This window comes from Cinclus cinclus, chromosome 11 (assembly GCF_963662255.1).
Source record: "Cinclus cinclus chromosome 11, bCinCin1.1, whole genome shotgun sequence".
Classification (NCBI taxonomy): Eukaryota; Metazoa; Chordata; class Aves; order Passeriformes; family Cinclidae; genus Cinclus; species Cinclus cinclus.
The window spans coordinates 19,529,480-19,553,174 of record NC_085056.1 but is presented as its reverse complement, the minus strand read 5'-3'; the positions used below and the strand labels follow the sequence as shown (position 1 = coordinate 19,553,174).

At 43.2% G+C, this 23,695-nt stretch overlaps 1 protein-coding gene across 1 annotated transcript; it reads left to right on the top strand.

Annotated features, from left to right (window-relative positions):
• Window positions 1–23,695, top strand: LOC134048149 (hypoxanthine-guanine phosphoribosyltransferase-like). The gene is given in 10 exon segments (XM_062499748.1): window positions 1–97; window positions 1,004–1,149; window positions 17,143–17,273; window positions 17,720–17,896; window positions 18,218–18,290; window positions 18,951–18,968; window positions 19,163–19,245; window positions 21,161–21,207; window positions 21,887–21,962; window positions 23,647–23,695. Coding segments are annotated over 10 exon segments (897 nt in total).

The window sequence follows — 23,695 nt, the reverse complement described above, 5'->3', positions numbered from 1 at the left end:
ATGGCCCTCCTGAAGAATATCCTTGCTGCCGAGAAGATGGTTCCCCTCGCGGCTCGAAGCAAGCGAGTCGTCGAGCGAGGCAGAGGGATAAGAAAAGGTGGGGGAGAGAACCCACAGACTGGAACAATTCAGAAATGTTCCGAGAACTGCCTCAAGGATTTTAAATCCCAGAAATCACTCATAGACCCAGAGGGGGGCTGCAAAAATAAAAATTTCACATTAAGACACAAAGGAATTGAAAATAAAAATCCACCAGGACCACACCCTTCTTGGCAGGTTATGGGAATTTTAGCTGTAATATATATACAAATCAGCCAAGTAGATGCTTATGCGAACAAGCATCAGCCTTTCAAATGGTCTTTGATACAAATAGAAGACTCAATAGTTATAAACTCAACAATTACGACTGCAGCCCCAAGCTTCCAAACACATTTGAGCTCAATTATTCAAGCAGGGACTGATAACACATACAAAAGACAAGTACAATCTAAGGCCTTTTATATGTGCCCAAGCTCAAATCCAGGACGGGGTTATTGCAATTGGCCTGGACATTACTATTGTGCATATTGGGGATGTGAAACCATTGCCTCTGATTGGGAACCGGGGGCAGGCCAAGACAGATACCTTAGAGTCGGGTGGGGACCGCCTGGATGTCAAATACCCAAACATGGATATGATGGCACAGTGCAAGGGGGAAATCGAAATACCTGTTGGATGATTTACCTTAACATAACCAATCCACAGGATCCAGGGTGGAATATTGGGAAAATCTGGTGAATTCGGTTTTGGGAACCTGGCACAGACTGAGGAGGATTAATACTAATAAAGAAAGAAATAGCCCCAAAAGACCTAGTGGGTGTCGGTCCTAACCCAGTGGTAAGAGTCCCCGAAATTATATACCATCCAGAGGAATATGTATATCAAGCCCAAAATACCCCAGAACATCATTTACAAAAAAGAGAACCCTTTACTGCCCTTACTGTGGCCACACTTATGTTGGTAGGCACTGCGGGAGCTGGTACAGGAATAGCTTCCCTAGTGAGGCAAACAACAGAGTTTAATACATTAAGGATAGCAGTAGATGAAGATTTAGCTAGAATAGAAGAATCAATCACAGCCTTAGAAAAATCTGTTCGATCTTTATCTGAGGTAGTATTACAAAACCGAAAGGGGCTAGATTTAATCTTCCTTCAGCAAGGAGGATTGTGCGCAGCACTTAAAGAAGAATGTTGCATTTATGCAGATCACACCGGGATTGTTAGAGATACAATGGCTAAACTGAGAGAAAGGCTAGAGCAAAGAAAGCGAGAAAGAGAAGCTCAACAGTCCTGGTATGAAACTTGGTTCAACAGTTCTCCCTGGCTTACTACTCTGCTATCTACAATTGCAGGTCCTTTGTTATTTCTGGTGTTTGGATTAACTTTCGGACCTTGCATCTTTAATAAGGTCATAGAAATTGTAAAAGGGCAATTAGAAGCTGCTCACCTGATGTTAATTAAAGCTAAATACGAGCGCATCTTAAATGATGAGGAGGTGGAAAAAGAGCTTGCATTGAGGTATCAAGAATTAAAAAGATTTAATGAACAAATTATGAAAGAAGAAAAGGAGGGATTGTAATAAAAACAACATAAAAATTGTTCATTAAAATAGAAGGACTACCAAGAGTTCAATAAAATAACAAAGAATAGAACCAGATCTGAGAGGGCACAAGTCATGCACCCGTAGTCCACAAGAATGTCTTGATTAGTTTGAGCTGAGTTAATTAACCATACTTAAGTATCCATTGTTCAACGTGTAAAAAGGATCTACTGATAAGGCAGAGGTTCTGCCGGGAAGAGAAGTCTTCTTCATTCCAACGACCACCGGAGAGCAAATTATGACCCCTATCAACAGGCAGTGCCAGCGCAGACACGATTGCAAAAGGGACACGTACACCAGAAACAAGGGGTATAAAACCCAAAGGACTGAGAGAGGAAAGTGCGCGCCGTTGGTGGAGTGCTAACTCCCGGCCGCCCAGCGCTGCTTTTGCTTGTTACCGCTTGCTTAATAAATTCCCCTTGTTGATGTTCAATTGGCTCTGAGTCAGTGTGTGTGACAAACACTTATAACACCACCACATAGCTGGGACCAGCTGTGCCTCTCAAGGCTTTGGGCAGAGTTGGAGCTTCCCCCCCCCCATGCCCAGGAGCAGGTTGGTCAGAGCAGCACAGGTGAGTGTCCAGCTTGGCAGAAGGAATTACTGTGACAAAGGGAAAGGGAAAAAGCACACGCTCGGGGCTTCACCTTTACACTGGCTGCCCGACTGCAGTGGCACAGCCAGGCAAGATGCTGGACTGTCCCTGAAGCAACACACGATGTTCCCTACTGCACCAGGACAGCCCCCAGCCACAGGAACACGGCACAGAGAGGTGGGGAGGGGTTCTGCAGCTTCACAGTGCTGCTGGACAACAGGCAGGGGAGGGAGAGGAGGGACACGAAGGGACTTCTCCAGCCTCAATACTGCTCAGGCCCACTCACAGTGGCTACTCACAGTAAGAGGTTTCTCGGCCTCTCTGACCAGCATTCGAATACGAGGTTCCACCCCTCTGCCCTGGAATCCAGAGGCCATTCTGGAGAATGTCTTTGCTCAACTGGAAGGAGCAACAATGGAACTCTGAAAATCCAGACTCCCATTCATGGCAGACCCGAAGGATACACTGCTGTCTCCAGGCTGTGGTATCCTTCAGAAGTGAAGAAAATGAGGCCACCCCACCCTGATTCATCTTGAGACCATATTTAAGTGTCTGAGCTTAAATTGAGCTAGAAATAGAACCCCAAAAGAAACAGACCCTGAAACATAACAGCCTTTTGCTTTGGGTGCAGTCCCATGAACCACTCAGAGTTTTCTGGCACTCCTCATCTCCCACCTTTTCCATCACTTAGGGAATGCCATTTTCTGAAATTATTAACCAAATGTCTATTAATATCCAAACTGTCCCTTATCATGCTTTACAGGTTTTTGGTGGGAACAGCAGGAAAGTGAATGCCACATGGCTGCTTACGTGACTAAAACAGCTCAGCTCCTTCAGATGCTCCTCAGACTCATGGGGAGGCTGAAGACAGGTAATTACCTTGGACAGGTAATACCCTCTTTGAGAATTGACTGCTCACTGCTCAGTTGAGCTGCTAGAAATTAGCTTTCAGGTCACCAAAAGCTGCTTGAAGGCTGCAGGCAACCTGCAAGATCAGAGTCCAGACAAGGACTGCCAGTGTGACTGTGCTGACATCAACACAGCACCAACAGTGATTCATTGTGACGTCAGCGGCGGTGCCACAGATGGATCCCAGAACAGGGCAGAACCAAGTTCTGTGTGTGCATGGAGCCTGGGAAGTGAGTGGGCAGAGCTGGAGGAGAGAGAGCTCAGAGCCTGACACTGGCCAAAGCACTCTCGTGTCTCTGTTCGTGAGCTCCTGCTCTGCTGCAGGATTGCGAGTCAGCATTGCTGCTGGAACACCACGACCTTGCCAGTGTGCACCTGCTTATTTCTTCTATGAAAGAGAAATAGCCAGTAGCGTCCCTCTGAGGGGAAGAGGGAAGATGAGCCTTTGCTAGATGGGCCAGAGAAGTCAGCGCTTGGGTTTCTCTACAAAGAAAGACAAATCCTCTCCACACCCATTGGCAATTGCAGCTGCTTGGCCACAGTGTATTTAATCGTACTTTTACATGAAAAGTGGTCATACATAATCCGGGGAAGTGAAGACTGCTACGGCACCAAGGAGGGGCCAGGACATCTGCTACTGTGGCACAGAGTCTTGGTCACACTGCTGAGCCCCAGAGGGTGCCTGAGTCCATTGCTCAGGAGCTTCCCAGGGCCTTGGTTTAACCCTTTCCCAGAAACGGCTCTTCCTTGAAAGACTTTAGTTGGAAATTGGAGAAGGATCTGGATGAAGCCTGCCTGCATCCTGCTAAGGGGTCTCCTCATGCTATGGAAACACTGCAGCAGGACAGAGGGTGCTGCTGATTACCTCCCGGATAGAAGCAGCAGTTTTTAGACTGGGTGGCTCAGCCCAGGAAGCAGGAACAGCTGCACGATGGCAACATCTGCTGCAGAGAGAGGCAGAGGTTCCTGCAGCTCAGAAAACTCCGCAGGAGCCTTCCCTGGGGGCAGAGCGCCGTGTGAACGCCTCACGCTCCTGTTCAGGATAAGCTTACACTGCCACTAGACGGGACTAATCCTGTCCAAATGGCTTTCTCCTGATGGAGGAATCTCTCTGCTCCCAGCTCCTGGCTCTGAGCAGTTTGAGCAGAATAATCAGAGCCTAGCAGGAACCTACTCTTGCACTGCGGTGCTGGATGAGGGGGGTGTCGCGTTCCACTGAGGGGAACTGCGAGCAGCTCTTTTAGAAATAGATGGTCAGGAACGAAATTAAGTCAACCAAGACAAACATTGGTTGCTAAGGAAAGAACAAAATGAAAAGGAGTTACTCTATTAAAGAGGGCTAGAAAAGACAGAGGAAGAGGAAGAAAAATGGGAAAGGAATTGGCAGAGGGGTGGGGGGCAGAGAGTGTGAGAGAGCGAGAGAGAGAGAGAGAGAGAGAGCGAGAGAGAGAGAGAGAGAGAGAGAGAGAGAGAGAGAGAGAGAGGCCTGGCTTGGAGATGGGCAGGGTTGGACACAGGTGGCTGAGGGACACAGGGAGACAGAACAGATGTGAGGGCGAGCAAGATGCAGCGATGGCCTCGACAGGTTGGAGTCAAAGCAAGACACAAACAAAAGACACAAAAAGGCCCGAAGACTCAAAAAGCAAGTCTCAAAGCCCCCCTCCAAAAGCCAAAAGCACAGTCTCCAAAGCCCCCCAGTGAAAAAGCAAGTTTTGAAAAACCCCCACAGCTTGTGGTGCAGTCACTTTTTAAGCCCCCTGTCTCCTCCCAAAGCCTGCCTGCTGCCAGGAGACCTTTGACCCAGTCCAGTGCCCCACTGCAGTCCATGGGCAGAGACCTTTTGCCGACTGATTGCAGAGGGTCTCTGGGGTACAGTGTCCTGGGGACTCCCCTTGCCCTGCTGACAGCCTGTCCCATGGGAGACGTGAACTGGCTGCCAGGCAAAGTCTCCTCAGAGACAAGGCTTTGCTCCATTTTCTCCTGGGTGCCTCCTGGATGTGGCAAGCCCTGTGCAACCCCTTCCCCGTGTGCATCTGACAACCAGGGCAGAGACAAATCAAAAGTGAACTGGCTCCTCACAGGGGGTCATATGCTGTCACTGCTTTGGAGACTGATGTGTCTGTGCCACACTTTCCCAATTAAAGGCCTCACTTTTCTCTTGTTTTAATGATTTAAGATTACCTCCTCCCTTTTAACTTCAGTTGTTCACTCTCTGATGTTGCTCACCAGCAGCAAGGGATGTGATCACTTTAACTGTCCATGAGAATCTTGGCTAGAATTCTTGGTCAGTTCCCTCTAAAACTCAGCAAGACTTGGCTCTGTGTTTATCTGAGGAGGGCTGTGGTGCCCGGTTCATGTCTGCCTGCTCATGCAGGGAGCTGTCTGATGGTTGTGCTGTGCAGTTGTTTCTGTGGAGCTTTCCCAGTCTCCTGCAGGCCTCAGGCTCCATAGCCCTGAAGCTGGAGCACGACTGCAGAAGTGTGTGCTGTGTCCCTGATGCTTCTGGCCCACAGTACCTCAGAGCACTGAACACGGAAAAGATTTCTTGCCTGTCCTAAAGGAATGCTTTATTTGGATAGGGCACATGCTTTCAAAAGTAGCTCACAAAGCTTTTTGAACTGCTTCACATGGATTTCTCTTTCAATGTGCTTGCTTCCCATGAGCTGATACCAGTTTCTTTTCTTTAAGGGCACTGTCTTTTGTCTCCTTTTCTTCATGTTCCTACCCAGGCTTCTCTCTCAAAATAGAGAAGGACAAACACCCTGGCCACCAGCACCTTGCTAAAAGAAGATAAATGTTGACTTCCTGGAGCACTGTTCACCTTTTCTAGCATGCATTGTCTTCTCTGTTAACTTGATTAACCCAACAGTAAATTCTACTTTTCTAAACTGGAGAGATGAAAGCCTCAAATTAAAGGTTTGAAAGCACTGTATGCCTCTTCCATCTCCCTTCTAAGAGGATGACTTCAAGGTGATTAGAGGTCCAGCCTCGTAGTGCAGAAAGTCTTTTTTTGGACTACACATGCTCAACAGTCCCACTGATTTCAAGGTCTCTGACAAAACTTGGGTGATATTAGGCAGAAAGAATTCTGATGCTGCAGCTCAACCAAGATAGTGTTGGCATTTGGATCTGATTTAGTAACACAATCCCCTTTGTCCAGCTGAGATCCCAGACACTAGTCAGCATCTCCACATTTAAAGAGAGAGGCTAGCTCCTTACCTACCATGAAAGGACATTGCTTAGCTCATGGTTAACATATGAAGCCATAAGATTTCTGTATCTTTTTCTTGTATGGGGGGGAGGAGGCAAAATCTCTTTTTATAAGACAAAACACCAATTTGCCTAGAAACCTGTTTCCTTTATCCTGACTTCGCTTCCCATGTTACTTCTTCCTAACTTTTATTTTTGACCATAGATGTAAACTGCATTTTGAATTATTTCTTCAAAGAGTAAGGCAAATGCCAGCACATGTACTGTGATTTTACAAAGATATTTGTGCTGAATTTCAAACTCCTGCCATAAGTGTTTTCCAATTTTTATTCAAATCATCTGATGAATTGACCAGCTAGACTTTAGATATAGAATTACCTCAAAGTAAGGGGAAATCAATCTGCATGCTCAGGAAAAAGTTGTGGCCCTTCCATTTTAGCCTGAAAGAAAAAATAAATTATCCAGAATTCCCAAGTTTTCTTGCAGGTTTTCTTACACTGGATAAAAAAGATCAAGCAAACGGTGGTTTACATGGGTACCCAAGTATGTTATGGCATACAGGGAGATAGCAGGTATGATATAAATTTCCACAGAGGAAGGTCATTTCATGAGGACCTTAAAGGCCTCTACTGATATCTCAAAAAGACAGAAATTCTTAAAATGTGATCACAGAGATCACAGTCAGGCAATGCCAGGACAGTGTGCCAGTAAGAAGTTGGCATTTTCACCCCCTAACTGGAACTTCAAAGTCTCACGTGGCCGAGTTCTTCCATTCACCTTTAAATACCTTCCCTGAACACTTGTTCACGCTAGCTCACAACTTACCAACATTCTGATCCACCTGCACAATTTCTAGAGGGAGAAGAATAAGAGTGCTGCCCTTACACAACCAGATGCGTTGTCCGTCTTGTATCTGCAGCCACATCCTACTTTGCTAGCAAGGTTTTCTCTTAAAACACAAACTTTGCCACAGTGAAAGATGTCTGAGAATGCTCTATGGGCTCTCATCTCCTGACCTTTTCCCCTCTGAATTTCCAAACACACTGACAAACCCTGGAATCTAGTGGACCAGATCTGATTTCTCAGAAGACTGGAGCACTGAAGAATCCTTTGTCTTGGTTGCAGCCTGGCAGGTTTACTAATGCAGCATTTACATTAATTTTGTCTCCAGAAATGGCCTTTATCTAACATTTAGCTGATCATTATTGAAAAACACATGTGAAATTATGCCAGTACGTCTTCAAAGCCCCTAAATGATGTCCAGGTGTTAGGAACATAAAGTACTTGTTGGTAGAATTGCTTTGTCTAGGGCTTGACAGGCTTCGATGATCTCAGGCCTTTTGGGAGGTTAGCAAAGCTTGGGAAGAAGGACATGCTTCTGATAGTGGGCACAGAGAGTGCAGAATTTACAGGGCACAAGAACACTTGGCAGAAGTCCCAAGAGGAGGAAGAAACCAAGTCAACTCAGCAAGCATGCTAAAATCATCTCCAGCTGGGTAGAAGGCAATTCAGGCAGGGGAATATTGCAAGCACCAACTCCCAGCCACCGACCCAATAAACCAATGACTGAAAAGAGAAAGACTGAGCGTAGGACTAATTAGCATGGGAAGCCAAAGAATCATGTAACCAATCAAAGGTAGGATACCAGTTAATAAGAGGACCAGGTAGTCTTTAGCCAATGAATACTGATGCCTTTGTTTGCTAAAATGGTGTGAAGTTTGGATGGTCGGAGAGCCAGCCTCTTGTGGCTTATCCCCCAGCTCCCTGCTTTGCACAAAGTAGAGCAGAAAACAGAAATACCTCGTCTTGGTGTGTGAACTGGCACCGTGCAGTGGGCAGTAAGCCCACACTGGGGTGAGAGAAGAAACACAGGGGCACAGTCCATCCTCTTGTGTACTTACACTGCTGTCAGCAAATGCTCCAATTTCAGACTACAATGCCTTTTTTTTTTTCCATTGGCTTCCAGTATGGAGAAATACAGCTACAGATGGAATAAGTACATAGAATCACAGAATCATGGAATGGTTTGGGTTGGAAGGTGCTTTGAAGGTTACCTCATTCCAACCCCCTGCCATGGGCAGAGACATCTTCCACTATCCCAGGGTTCTCCAAGCCCTGTCCAAGCTGACCTTGGAAACCTCCAGGGGTAGGTCAGCCACAGTTTCTCTGGGCAACCTGTGCCGGGGCCTAACACTCACAGTAAAGGATCAATTCCTAAAATTCAGTCTAAATCTACTCCTGTCAGTTTGAAGCCATTCCCCCTTGTCTTGTCACTCCAGGCCCTTGCAAACAGTCTGTCTCCATCTATGGTGGAGCTCCTGCAGATACTGGAAAGATCCAGTTAGGTAGCCTTGAAGCTTCTCTTCTCTGGACTGAACAATGCTAATTCTCTCAGTCTTCCCAAAGTCATAAAACTGGAACACTTATCCTAGTGTTATTATAAATACTTATCGTTAGTAGAAATGCCATTATCCATAGTATAAGCTTACCCAAAGAACTTCACTGATATGCTTAACTATAAAAGAAGGAACTACTTCTCTAGGTGAACATGGCATGAAGGTTTTTCTGGCCTGTTTCCTGATTTATGAGTTTACTTTTAAAAAATCAGTATAAGAAGAAGACAGCTGTGGTTTTAGTTTTGCTGTAGGTTAACTCTGACAGGCAGATAAACCCCACAGACTTTCTCATCTCTCCTCTGCAGCGGGGTGGAGCAGAGAGAAGGGCAACACTGAGAAAACTTGTGGGCTCAGATAAAGGCAGATTAGTACGTCAGGCAAAATTCTATGTGCAAGCAAAGCAAAATAAGGAATTATTCCCTGCTTCCTAGGCTGGCAGATGTTTGGCCATTTCCAGGAAAGTAGGGCCTAAGCCATAAGCCCAAATGTCCCCCTTTCCTCCTTCTTTCCCCCAGCAGTGCTTGCTCAGCAAGATGCCGTGTGGAATAGGATTCCCCTTCCGTCTGGTGGGGTGTCCCAGCTGTGTCCCCTCACAGCTCCCCGTGCACCTCCTTGCTGCTGGGCTGCTGGGAGAAGCAGAAGAGACCTTGACACTGTGTAAACACTGCTCCGCAAGAACAAAACCACCGGTGTGTTATCAGCACTGTTGAGGCTGCAAATCCAAAATATGGCATCACACCAGCCACTATGAAGAAAAAGAACTCCATTGCAGCAAAACAGAATACAGGTTCTGAACCTTGCCTGCAAACTCCATTGCATTTATTCCATTTTAGAAAATAGCTGTTTCTACCAGCCCAAGTGAAATCCAACCTTGAAGCTATGTAATGACCAGTTCCATTAGCATCTTAAAAGTGCTCAGAGGAAACCTATCTCCTAATAAACTGGTGTTTATGTTTGGTTTTATGGGATTTTTTTCCCTCCATAGGGAGAATAGAAAAGAATACAGCAGCATGCTCAGTTGGTTTATTAAAATCAATGAGTTAGAAAGCACTAAGCCGCTATGGAACTGGGGAAAAGAGAGTATTAATAGACCATGATAAAACATTCCACAAAAACACAGTTATGCTAAAGAGTATCCTTTTCCTTTCTGCAACAGGTCTGTCACAGAGGGCACAAGCGGGGTGGTACAGAAAGCTGCATCAAACCCTTGTGGGGGAGAGTTCTTTGTAATGTAAATGGAAATCCTGTGCAGTGACAGAGGTCTTGTAAGAGCTGTAAATTAGTACAATGCCTTCAGCTTTAAATGCAAGCTAGAAGCATCCCTGCTCCCAGAGCAGCAACCTTTCTGTCATTGCTCTTGGACTGCAGCTTCAGAAACAGGCAAAACAGGCCTCAGCTTAGAAATCTGAAAAGCTCCCTTTGGTTTCCTTGAGCAGATTCAGGAGTTACCTGCATTATACATGTTAATACCTAAGAAGAAAAAAAAACAAGGTCTTCAAAAAGTCGGAACAGTTTGGTAATTTGTAGAAAGTAGTTTTGCTCAAAAATACAATGGCTTATTAGATCAGTCTGAAGATGACATTCACAGTGCTCCTGACGATATTGTGCACTGTCCTGTTACAATGGATAACAACTGGACATAGCCAGTAGGATGACTGCATACGCTTTTCAGACTTATTTTTAGTATTCATTGAATTCTCATTCTTTTGTATACCTCAGCTCTGCTGTAAAATTCAGAAACATTTTTTAACAAGCTTCTAACAAGTTACTCTGGATCCATAATTACTGAGACCAAATGGAGTCAAAATGCCAAGTGGGATTACTCTTTCTCAAAGCCTGCAGTTACACAGAATAAAGCAGTACATAAATCATTGTGTGCATCCCCATACACGTAACAGTCCAGTTATTGACCTTACTACTTACTTACATTCAACGTGTGCAATCACTTTTTACTTTTGCCACAAATTACCTAAAAGACTAACCTACAAATAATATCTTGAAACTGTTTAAATTCAGGAATGGCATTGCAATACCCTGAAAAATTCTACCGTACCTAGTGCTGGTGCAGTACTACAAGAGAACTGTAAGTGTGTATTACTAGTTGTTATTCATATTAGGTCAAAGTGGCTCAACTCAGCTTTACAAAGCAGGGAAGAAGTCCTGGAGAGTTGAAATGATGGAGTTGGGACAGTGTAACCAGTCTGCTTTATATGAGAGATGCTCTTAAGCATTGGTGGTAGTAATGTACTCATCTCCTGTAACTTTGCTTCTTGTAGGTGATCCACTATCCACCTCGGCATTTTTATGACCTTTTTTTTATCCTTCATTTCTTCAATTGAGTTCCAAAAGGAAACAAAGAACTTCAATGTGACTACCAAAATAATAGACATTTTTTCAAAGAAAACAAACCTGAGGGCTTCTAGAAAACACAGCAGAAGTGTTGAAATGTATAAACCATAGAAGACATTGAACCGTATTTTTACATGACGCTACATCATCCAAACAAATGGATAGTAGGGCTTGAAGAACAAGGATATAAATGAAGTTTTGTTAAATGGGCTTATTTTAGTCTCTGTGTGATAACTGTCATCACCATGAGGTAAATACTTCACAATCCATTTGAATTTTCCTAAATTGTATTATTTAGCGATCAGCCGTGATTTATTTAATTTCTGTTGTACCCATCACTGAATTATCTGAGCACAATCTCCAAACAAGACAAATGGTAAAGTAGCAAAGGGCTGCAATAACTGAGCAGCCAAGAGGATAAGTCACATTGGCATAAATTGGCTTTGCCAAATCCCGTGGCAGTGCTTTCATTTCTTGTCCTCTTTGGTTTAAAATGCAACACATTTTCGTTACTTCTGATGATGCCAAGAAGCTCTAAACTGCATCTGCTGAAAGGAACTGTGCCATTCTTTTTAGTGCCTATGATCAGAGTATTGCTTCATTGCTGCTATGACTCATACACAGCTTCACCAGCAAGAGAAAGCCCCTGACTAAGATAAAATGAAATAATACAAGTATCTTAATGTAAATTAACCTTAGGAAATTCAGGTCTCTTGTTTTCCAAAAGCCCAAACAAATAAATCTAGCATCCTATACTCTTGGAGATTCCTTTGGAAATATCTTTGTTAATACAGTCAACACAGGGACACAGGTGGGAAAAGACATTAAACCGATTTTCCTAATGATAAGAGGTGTTGTGGACTATAGGGCATAACAACGGCTGAAACAGGAGTTCCGAACATGTTTTCAGAACGTAATTTCTTTCAGATTTCTTTTTGGCACTAGACAGAATTCAGTGACAATAGACTGTAAGAAAGCCAATGTTTTGAAATTCAATGTATTAAAAAACCGCCCTGATCATTGTCCTGGTTTGAAAGACAGGTGTTTGCTAAGGAAAGCAGAAGCTTCCCTTTGGAATGAAAAAAAAAAAAGTGAATGTTCTGATTATTATAATTTTGGAATTAAGAGAGCTCTCAGGCAAAGATGGGGGTAGGAATAACAGTTCTTTACTAGTATATCTAACAAGACAAACAAGAACAACAGCAGCTATGAAATTGCCCACAAACAGAACAGTAACTCAGTCCCAGTCCCTTTCTGGCTGCAGGCACCTTTTCCCTGAGCTGCAGTTCCCGGCTCTGGGGACGGGCAGGTCCCGCAGAGCTGCAGGAGGGCTGGGGGTGATGGCAGCGCTGTCCCAGGTGGGAGAGAGAGATGGAGAGAGAGCCCTCCGCTCACGGCGTCGGTCCCGACTCAGCAGAGTGCTGGATGATGGCAGGTTACAGCGAGAAGGCAGCAGTGCAGGGTCCGACAGCAGTGAGGATGGCTCCCGCCGCTGGGAAGGCAGGAATGGGTCAGAGGCGGCGATCGTCCTTCTCGTCCAAACTCTGCTGGGGAAATGGGGCGAGCCAGAGCCTTCCGCTTCCTCTTCTGGCTGTTTGAATCTCGCAGGGTTTCCCTCTTCTCTCTCCTCCCCCTTGTCACCAGGGCCCAGCCAACAGGTATCTTAGCATGACAATGGGGAAAATTCCACAGAGGGAAAAGGGAGAGAACCAACCCCCAACAATCATGCACTAAAGCAGCCAGAACATACATCAGTATGATTTTCTAATTTAATGTAGAACTACTGGAAAAATAAATCAATTTATGTATCAAAAATGTTTATAATATTTTATTCTAAAGACAACACTTGAATTATGCCCCAGAGAAATTGACTGAGAAAAAAACTGCAGTTGAACTGAGGATTTGTTTTGGCGGTTTACGTGTTACTTTCTCTGAGCAAAGTGATTAGCCCTTATTCAGGTCTTTTTGTTCCTGTTCAGAAGGGAAACTGATACAATGACATCAAGTCCTTCTTGGACACAAACCTCATTGTTCTTCCGGAAAGAAATGGTGTCAAGTACATAATGAGTATCTAGTGGGGGATATTTCTTTTGCACAATGGCTCAAGGGTGGTTTGGTTTGATTTGGTTTGGTTTGATCTTCATACAGCATCAAACATTCCATAATACAGAGAGGAACTGGGCATTTTGAAACAGCACAACCAAGCTGTGAGCCGTAGATCATATCAGATATGTATACAGTATTTTTTTTGTTCACCATAATTTCTGACACTGTGCTCAGTTCAACTGCTGGAAATGACAAACTGAGAGTAGTGTCAGTAATTGGTGCCTTGATTAGAAAGGGGCTTCAAACAAGTAGTTGCATTCATGCTGTGGATTTTAGCAAAACTAGGGTGAATTCTGTTAAAAACAGAAAACTACATGAGAATTAACCAACAATGTGTCAGCTAGAAAGGGCCACCTTCCACTAGGAATTCGAAAAGCAAGGCTTTTCTCAGGATATGGAGCTCCCAGGTGTATAGGAAATACAGTAGGGAATTCATAGAAGGAAGGTCCCACTAACTACATAAAATAGGGGCCAGGCAGCCTCAAGGCACTAACAGTTCCCAAACAGAACTACTATTTAATGTATCACTTAAGGTTGTGGATATGCCCATTAGTCCTTTGGAAGATTTTCTATGTTATCCCAAGTGTCATCAGCCACAGTTCTGAAAAGCAACTGTGGGACTACAAAGAAAGGAGGAAAATCTCCTTTCATTAGCTACTGTGCTCCCTCACCAAGAGAGCACTAAACTAGCTGAATTATTAAAATGTACCCCATCTAGAAAGAATATCCTGTAATATGTTGCATGCAAGCTGGTTTTAGCTCATTTTGCAAGTAGGATTAATTTTTAGAAATTTCAGACTTTTCTATTAATCCCAGATAATAGTGCAGTTTGGTAGACTAATCAGATTACAGGAAATATCAGCAGGTAAGAAAGCATATCATCCTTGGGTTTGGTTTTTTGCCTGAAGGGAGCATTGGCTGGGGTGGGGAAGGTCAGCTTCAGAAAAAAATAGCAGAACATTAGAAATACTAACTAATGAAAGGCTTTGGTTCTTATATTTACTTGGCAGAAAAGATGGCTTTCAGAGCAGAGACATCTTGATAGACTCCTTTCTACAAATGCATGACATTATATGACTTTAACATACCTATATTCTTTCATTCTGTGCTGATGAAAAAATAGTTATGAATTTCTCTACTGTACAAAATTGCTGTAGTTAATTTTGTTGTTTCTTCCTCTTAGAAACCAACATCAGTAATTGAACAACAGATGAGACTGAAACTAAATTAAACAAGTAATTCCTCAAGTCATAAACTCATTATTTAAAAATTTAATGGTTTTGTGTGATGGTTTAGTAGATTGTTTTATTATTATGGGATGCCACTGTATTACTTAGCATATGCCATAATGCAAAGGCTTTAATGAGCCTAAGGCAAGTTGCTGTGTTGATGTTATGTTCAAACTGATGCAATTCTCAAAGTTCTGGTTTTGAACCTTTCATTAGGCTTTAAAAAATGCTTCATACAGTGAATATTGCTGTAGCAGATACTGTTTTTACCCAAGACTCTCAATAAGCAGAGTTGTTAAACCAATTAACAGCTACAAAACTGCACTGCTGGAGTAGCTCTAAGCAGTACAGACTATTCATACCTGCATGCCTCAAGATTACCTTTTTTCCACAAATACAAAGCTCATCCCTCACTTAAGCTGAAGCTGTTGTGGTGTCACTCATCAAGTGCAGCAGGAAACAGCATTGGCAAGAAGGCTGACTTTTAACTTGCTGTGCAGAAGAAATGCTGTACGTTTACAAACGTAAAAGCAGATTGTAAAGCTGAAATCCATTAAATACTGCAATCAGTATCACGATTAGGCGAAAGAAGCTACTCAAATTGCAGGGAGCATTATCACTGCATTTAAGCTGCAGTTAAGTAGAATGCAATAGACATGGCAATCTTCGAGACAAAACAAACCAAAACCCAACAACAAAACAAACAGCACTTTTTATACTGGTGCCAGTGACTATCCTTAAAGGTGCTTTTTTTGATACTTCAAATGATAATGATGTTCATGTGTTCTAGTAGTCTCAAATAATCATTGTCTTTGACCAATGCTTCCAATAGTCAGACTCTCATACCCTGCCTGCGTATTCACCACTAGCAGTCTCCCGGAGGCAGAAATGGGCCAGTTTCAAGCTGTCCAGCTGGGTAAATCAAACATCAAGCCATAAGCAGCTCTGCACTCACTAAAGCTGCTCTCAGTGCTGTGGCACAGCCCGACCCACAGTCAATCCCAGTGTCACTGTCAGCGTCTCTCCACCATCCACAAGGCACGAACAACCCTGATATAAAACCAGTCCTATACTTAAGCTTTCACTTTACTGACTTCAGCCACAAAGATAAGAGTAACTAAACTAGGCAGAACAGCACTTTTACCACCCACCCAGGGCTCAGCTGCAAGGTCATTCTACATGTTCTTGGACCATTAGGGCTGAACAATTTTGAGTACTTGCAGAATATGCTTAGTCCAGCCAGGATAAGCTTCTATATCCATTGCCTTCTGCTACTATAATCTGTTCCCTGAAATTTCCTTGAACCCTGTCTCTAGTTTTATCTTTAAATGCAGGAAGCTATTTGTGGCCAATTTAAAATAAACAGCAGTAATAGGTTATTTCATTTTTTGGCTACCATGAGTTTTGCAAGTAATAACCTACTTCTGTTTTCTACAGTCCATTTTTCTTTTCTTCCTAATCACTCATCTCTCCTATGACAAAGGAAACTTAAAAACAATCCATCTAAGGAGTTTGCAGGTGTTAACTAGTTAGCAATACTTTATACCATTACTGCCAAGTCCACAGCTCTGTGCTTTTAGCAAGATGCTTCACTGGGTTCTGTGTAATGTAACTGGTATGTAGATAACCTGTTTTTCCACTAGTGGAGCTTTGAGCCAGCTCTGAATTGTTCTTTCAGTTAGTTCTGTATTTTTAACAACAGCAGGGCCGTGTCAGGTGTGACAAAATCTCTCTAATTTGAAGGGGTTTTCTTAGTTTTTTCTATAACTTATATATTAATTGTATTCACAATTCTTTCTACTTCCTTATATTTTTCCTTGCCTGGTTTTGTGCCACCACTTTTTGAATGAACAAAGTAGCCTTCAAGGATGGATGGATCTTGAAGGGAGGTGGAATCCACTGTTACAGATCTGCTTGCGGCCAGAAGAGAAACCCTAATGGAGATTATGGAACTTCTAGGCATGCAGGCACCGCTGGGTGCAACAGCTTGAAACCAGCATGTTGAATTAAGAATTTAAATCCTAAATCCTGGTGGCAAAAGGGTTAAGATCCGGATCTGTGGGATGTAGCCGTGGTTGGTCCCCAGCCACCATGAGGAGCACTCTGCCCCAAGGGCAAACAGCACAACTGCTTCCCACCTATGGGCACCCTCTGCAGCTTCCCCTCTTCCCACTGCCATCCCAAAGCTTCTCCGTCTCCCCTGTCCTCTGAGACTGATAATGGCTGGAATGTCAAAAGTTCAGCTTTGAATTTATGCTTTGGAGGCAGAGTTTTCTCTTTTACACAGTGGAAAACAATGGTCAAGGCAAAGTAGCACCCCAAAGTCACATGCTGACCTGTAATCCCAATCTTCTTGCCTTACATTTTAATTTTTGCTTGTCTACCACACAAGCAAGCTACTGAGCTCTGCAGAAGGGTAAATGGAATAAGAGGGGAGGTTGCTGTTATTTTAGGTGGCTTTTTTAATGAATTGATGATGGCCAAGAATTTATCTCATAATGACTGGGGCAAAGTACTTGTTATCCATTCACAAGTCTATTCACAACTCAGCCACCAGTTCCTGAGTTACCAGACTGTGAATGGTTCTAGCAGAAAGATCAAAAACTCCCAGAAATATTTTTATTTTGACAGATTATTAGGGGGGAGAAATTTTTTCTTCACACTATCAGAGACTGAAAGCTTTTTCTTGTATGCCTTTGTTGCTAGGTTTAGACCTACTTCCCTTTTCCTTTGCAGATAGGAGATGAGGAAAGTGGCTACAATGAAAATCTGTTTTGCATTCCTAAGCATCATGAAGAAGATTTTGAAAAAGTCCTCATTCCTCATGGACTCATCCTGGACAGGTATGAGGGTAAACAAAAAGGAATAGGGACAGTGATGCCAATTTTTGTCCCTACAAATGAAAAGACTGAGGTCTTGCCCTGTGCAGCCCATGAGAAACATGGAAACTCTGCAGCCCTAACACTTCTGTCCTAAAGCCTAGTACAAGAAGGGGGTTATGGAGTGGATTCCTTTACAAGCCCAGTTAAGCTTCCATATTCCCTCAAATATCTTTAAGCCCACCTCTTCTGAAGTATTTAGGTTTATGGATTAAATCAGCTTGTGCTGCACAAATACATTAAGTTCCCTATGACTTGCTGTGGTCACAATTAGCTACTTATAAAAACCAAACAGCAAGATCAGAATTTTTACTAGAACATTGCTTAATATATGGACAAACAACTATGATATGCAGAACACTTTCCAGAATTTCCTTTTGTTTTTTTTTTTTTTTTCCCTCACACGACAGAACGACAGAACGTTTGGCTAGAGATATCATGCAAGACATGGGAAGTCATCACATTGTTGCACTCTGTGTCCTTAAAGGAGGCTATAAATTCTTCGCTGTTTTGCTGGACCATATAAAAACACTAAATCAAAACAATGATAAATCTGTGCCTGTTACCGTGAATTTTGTCAGAAGCAACTTTCTTTTCTTTAGAAAATTTACTCTCTCCATAGACTGGCATTCTGAATACTGGTAGTTTGCATGAGAACCCCACAAAAATTGAGTGTATGTACACATTCTGTTCAAATTACATACTAAAAAGGAACTGATTTACTGATCTGCCCCCAAGGGTGGAAATTATACCTTCACTGGAATAAACATATAGCAGAACACTCAACATGACAAAGCCAGGGGGAGATCCCAAACTCACTCCTCTTGCAAAAAGCAAAAGCAGTACATCTTTCCAATATAGAGGATAACACTTTTGGGCATGCTTTATGTCATTTCCATCTCTTCTCTCTCCTTCTAGAATGATTCACCTGCAGAAAATATTAGTTTTGTTGGAGAGGAACTGTCTACACTAAATGGGAAGGTATGAATCAGCATCTTCAGCTTTTAAAGGGAAACAACTGTTCTTGTGTATTTTCCAGGAAATCCATTTTTACTAAGATTTTGATATTGCATACTTCCAGCCACTTAATATGGATTTAAAACAGTTGCTGGGCATTGAAACAGTGAATAATTCCCACTGATGTCCGTGTAAACTTAAAGTGATCAATAATGAGTACTCCCAAAGATCCTATTCTCCATTTTATCCCAGAACACCCAGAAATGAACCACACTAAACTGAGTCATTCAGTGTGGCTCTAGAATACTAGTGCTTTGCATAGAGCAACATATATACCTGACACAGGTACTTTTATCACCATATTTTAAGCTTTCATAAATACTTACAGAAAGACTCTTCAGAAAGCACCAAACTCAGTAGTTCAAGTGACAATCTCCTTCAAAATCAATGCAATTTCCTTGTAACTCAGGGTTTTAGCGTCCTTTTGTTGGCTGTATAATTTGCTGAAAATTACCATTTAAATATTCTTCTTTTCTTTTCTTTTCTTTTCTTTTCTTTTCTTTTCTTTTCTTTTCTTTTCTTTTCTTTTCTTTTCTTTTCTTTTCTTTTCTTTTCTTTTCTTTTCTTTTTCTTTTTCTTTTTCTTTTCTTTCTCTCCCTACTTTCCCTATGTAACCTCTTCCAGAATGTGTTAGTAGTTGAGGTAAGTAATGACTAAAGAAGGGGTGGAATGACCCGGATTTTTTTCTCTCCTCTTTTTAAATTAATACATATTACATATAAAATTGTAATTAATTGTGTTACTGGGCTGCTAGGTTGGTATCCTGTAGTTTGATCACTGACAGTCTGGTTTTCCTTTCAAATTGAAGGATAATTTATTTTTTTTATCTCTTTCAGGACATTATTGAGACTGGTAGAACAATGAAAGCACTGCTTTCAAAAATAAAAGACCAGAAACCAAGGATGGTAAAAGTTATAAGGTACAAGTGTTATAAATAATTAAATGATGGAGGGTGGAGTGAAAGTTAGTTGAAAAAATTGTAATCTGTTGATTGATTGTGCTGTTATTAATAAGTTGTGTAAAGAGTTAATTAATTGTTGAAGTTACGAATTGTTATTCAATTGTTGTGGGTAACTGGGGGGAGGGAGGGAGGTCATGACTGACAAGCTGTGGGTGTTGACAAGTTGTGGGCACTGACAAGCTGTGGGTGTTGACAAGCTGTGGATGCTGACAAGCTGTGGGTGCTGACAAGCTGTGGGTGATGACAAGTTGTGGGTGATGACAAGCTGTGGGTGTTGACAAGCTGTGGGTGTTGACAAGCTGTGGTTGTTGACAAGCTGTGGGTGTTGACAAGCTGTGGATGCTGACAAGCTGTGGGTGCTGACAAGCTGTGGGTGTTGACAAGCTGTGGGTGCTGACAAGCTGTGGTTGTTGACAAGCTGTGGATGCTGACAAGCTGTGGGTGTTGACAAGCTGTGGGTGTCGCTGGGTTGGTGCTTGTTGGACAGAGAAGGAAAGAACTTTCCAGACTAATTATGTCCTAAGGTGACGACACTGGACTGCATCATGATTGGACCATGCGCTGACCAATGGGAACGATGGATTTGGAAATGATTGACCCAGAATGAACAGTGGTATGAACCAATCGGGAGGTGAAGAAGGAGCCAATCACCGAGGGGATTGAAAAACACACCAATCAGCACGGATCGGGCTCTATAAGAACCCCCGGCTGTGCTGTCCTGGGCTCCTCTGACGGAACTCGGGCTCCTGGGAAGTTATCTGTGCTGCGGGCACAGTTTCTGTAGTGGTTTAGCCTGTCGGGCTTACCGAGTGGGGTCTAAGCTTTTCTTGGGCTCCTGCCTTTGGTGCTTTCATAAATTAATAGCCAAGTTGTGTCTTTCAAAAGTATTTTCAGTTGCTTTTAACACAAGGATATAGCTACTAACTAACATACTCAAATCATCTGGGTGAACAGTCAGTCTATGTTGACAGGTGCTTTTTTGGCTTGAAGTTGGGGGGCAGGGAGCAAATGGAGGATGTAATCCTTATCCAGATGCTTCAAATTTAAGTGTTTCTTTATCTGGGAAATTCAGCCATGCACTACCATCTTCACTGCTCAAAATAATAAAACAGTTTTTATTGCTTTTTCTGTGTAGTCCATAATGCCTGATGGATTCCCTGTTTCCTACTTCATGTTTGAGGGAAATTAATCTCTCTCCATATGGTTTCTAATACCACCTCAACTGCCTCAATACTAGAATGACAACACTCTGAATTAATATCCTCAACAGTAGAAGTTTCCAGAATCTTAAGAGTCTCTCAGCACTTGGGAGATGGCTGCAAGTAGCATTCTAGATCTGCATTTAGTAGATCTCTGAAAGGAAATTCTGTGGAGTGTCCCTGTATCTGTCAAGTAATCACAATGCTTTATAGAAACAGCTGCTTTATGCAGCAGTTATTCAGACAGTACTTCTAGTGACTGTCCGGGAGGTTCTCAGTTTCTTCTGAAGTGCACAGGCAAACCAAGAACAGAAATGATTTTGCAGAAGAAATTGTCCTTTTCTCCCTCCCTTCCTCCCTACCCACTGAAATCATTACCAGCCATTTGGACATGCTTCCCCCTCTGTGCTATTCTAGTGTCCTGGGGCATTGCTGCATGGAAGTGATCTGAGACACAGGACTGGAGGGATCTGAATACAAAGTAGACCCACTCTGGATCAGGGTCTTTGCTTCTCCCCCCACTACAAGGCTGAACACTACTTATTTCTCTGCAATAATTTAATTGTTTTAATTTAAATGCATTATTTTAGAAGTTCATGGGGAGGTGTGGCGGAAGGGAAGTCTACAGCTTAGAGCAAGACATATTTTATAAACCATCCTTCTCTGCCTTACAGCCTGTTTGTTAAAAGGATATGTCAGAGTCCAGGTTACAGACCAGACTGTAAGTGTTGTGTTTTTCTAGTATTTTTTTTCTGTACTTCCCAAAACACTGTCTTATGATTTTACTTCAGGTAGCACATCTGATGACTGGCACATAAGTTTCATGAAGGCCAAGAGAAATGGGGAGAAGCGGCATAAAAATTTATGAACTAATGACCAGCTATGTTATCCCCAAGACCTCATGACCATCTTTTTTCCCCTGGATGGCCTGAGTTCAGGTTTAGATACTTGATATACAAATTTAACTATTTAGATAGCAGAAACAGAATCAAACCTTAACTTTGTTTTGCTTTGCTTTGACCCTAGAGGGCATTTGTTTTGACATTTGGCATTATTAAACTTGCCTTGTTTCCAAACTGAAAAGTCCTACTCAATCACAGTTCATCTACTTTCACTCAAGTAAAATCTCACTCCTTGTCTTCTCCACCAGGAGCAACTCATAAGTAGGTTTTAAACAATTACTTTGTTAATAAAAATAATTCTCTTAGCACCCTGATTATATTACTGACTGATGGAAATGGTTTAGACTCTGTCATCAATTTACAGCTCAGATTCTTAAGGAAGCATCCTGAAAGAGATGATGCCTATTACTCTTAGCTCAAGTATGTGTTGAATAGAAACTGTGCACTTAAAAGCTACTTACACCACTGAAGCATAAAAAGAACTGTATTTTCTTACAGATACAGGCTTTGAAATTCCAGATAAATTTGTGGTTGGGTATGCTCTTGACTATAATGAATATTTCAGAGATCTAAATGGAAGTACATGCACATTCCTCCACTGCCAGGTGCAAGGTACCTACCTACCACAGGTACCCAGGGAGAATAGTTGCTTCTACTCAGAGCTTCTCAACAATTAAAAACCCTTCCATTCCAGTTAGAAACTTCCACTAAAGGAGAAAAAAACAATTTTAAGGTGCCAAGTTGGTAATGCAACGTAGGTACTTAAGAAATGTTTCTGCTTCACTGTTTTGCAATTCTACTCCACAACTCTCATGGCTCAGCCATGCTGCAGGACATTCTGACCCCCAGGATGGTGAGCAGCATACAGTCTGCAGCCCCATCTGAAAGTAAAGTAACTTGCAATTTGACTTTAATTGGATGTTTGTCTGTTTTAGTTCAATCCCATGTTGCTCTTCTGTCACCAGTCTTTAAAGCAGCCACGCAGGAGCTCCGTGTGAAGGTTTTCTGTACACTGAGGGATAACACGGCTGTAAGATCCTTCTTCCCTTGTTCCATTACAGCTTCCTTAGGCTGCACAGAGTAGTAGACCCGGAAACATCCTAAATTAATAGGCTTGATGGGTTTTCTTCCCCCTCCTTTGTTTTCAAAAGTACTTCTAAAATTCTGGGGAACTTGGAAAGTGTTTCACTTCAAGGTCTTTTTACTAAGACAAACCACTTCTGAAGACACAAACGATCTGTGCTATTGCTCAACAGCATGAAGGAGTATGCAGTTATTTAACAAACCTAAGTTCTTTAAAATATATAAACCTATGTATTACAGATAAACTTGGAAAGACTATTAAAACCGCAAGTTTACTGCAAGTAGGAAACTTGGAACCATTATTGTTCCAGCGCGTTTTAACTGCAATGCTGGTAATACAACTGAAAATCAGTCTTGCATTTCATTCGAAGACAGAGGTTGATAAGTATTGTACTTTTTTGGTTTTTCTTTTAGCACATCTTTATTCTGAAATAGAATGACAAAGAGAAATAAATACAGGATGTGGTAATGCCAGTCTTCTGGAGCACCAATTCCTGGCTGCTGATTAGGTGCTGAACCATGACACCAGGAAATTACTTCTGCTGCTTGTGTGTCCCTAAGAAGAACGGGAAGCTGCACGCTAGTGCCCAGGACCTGCAGCTCGCTGACTGGCACTTGCACGATGCGCCGAACACAAACTGTTGAGACCCTGGGTTTTCCCGTTCTGACGGGCGGCGCGGAGCTGGGTGCGAGGCTCTGGCGGTACCGAGCGCTGCCGCCGTGCCCGTCACGTTCCGGGCCCCGGAGCGGATCGCTCCCGCTCGGCCCGGGGACCGAGGGGCACCAAGGCTGGAACAGGCGGGGACCGAGCGGGGATCGAGGGGGGGAACGAGACGGGACCGAAGGAGGGAGCGAGGCCCGGCCGGCTCCGCCGCCCCCGGGCCGGCCCCGCCCCGCCTGTCGGGTGCCGCGGTTGCCCGGTAACCGCGAACGCGGCCCCTGCGTCTGCGGCGGCTTTGTGGCCTCAGCACCCGCTGAACGCGCTCCTGGCCCGCTGGTCGCAGCCTGAGCGTGTGCGGGCGGCCACACTGCGCCAGTGGCCAAGTGAATTGTTCTCAGAGCTTTGGTCTCTGAGGGCGAGAACTGAACTCGCAGAGCTTTGGTCGGGCCCTGCGAGCCGATGCTGAATTAGGTTTGAAGGTAAAGGTTGACTAAAGTTGCACTTTTTGGTTTTGTCACATCTGTGCTCTGAAAGAGAATGCCGAAGGGAAATACAGGATGTGA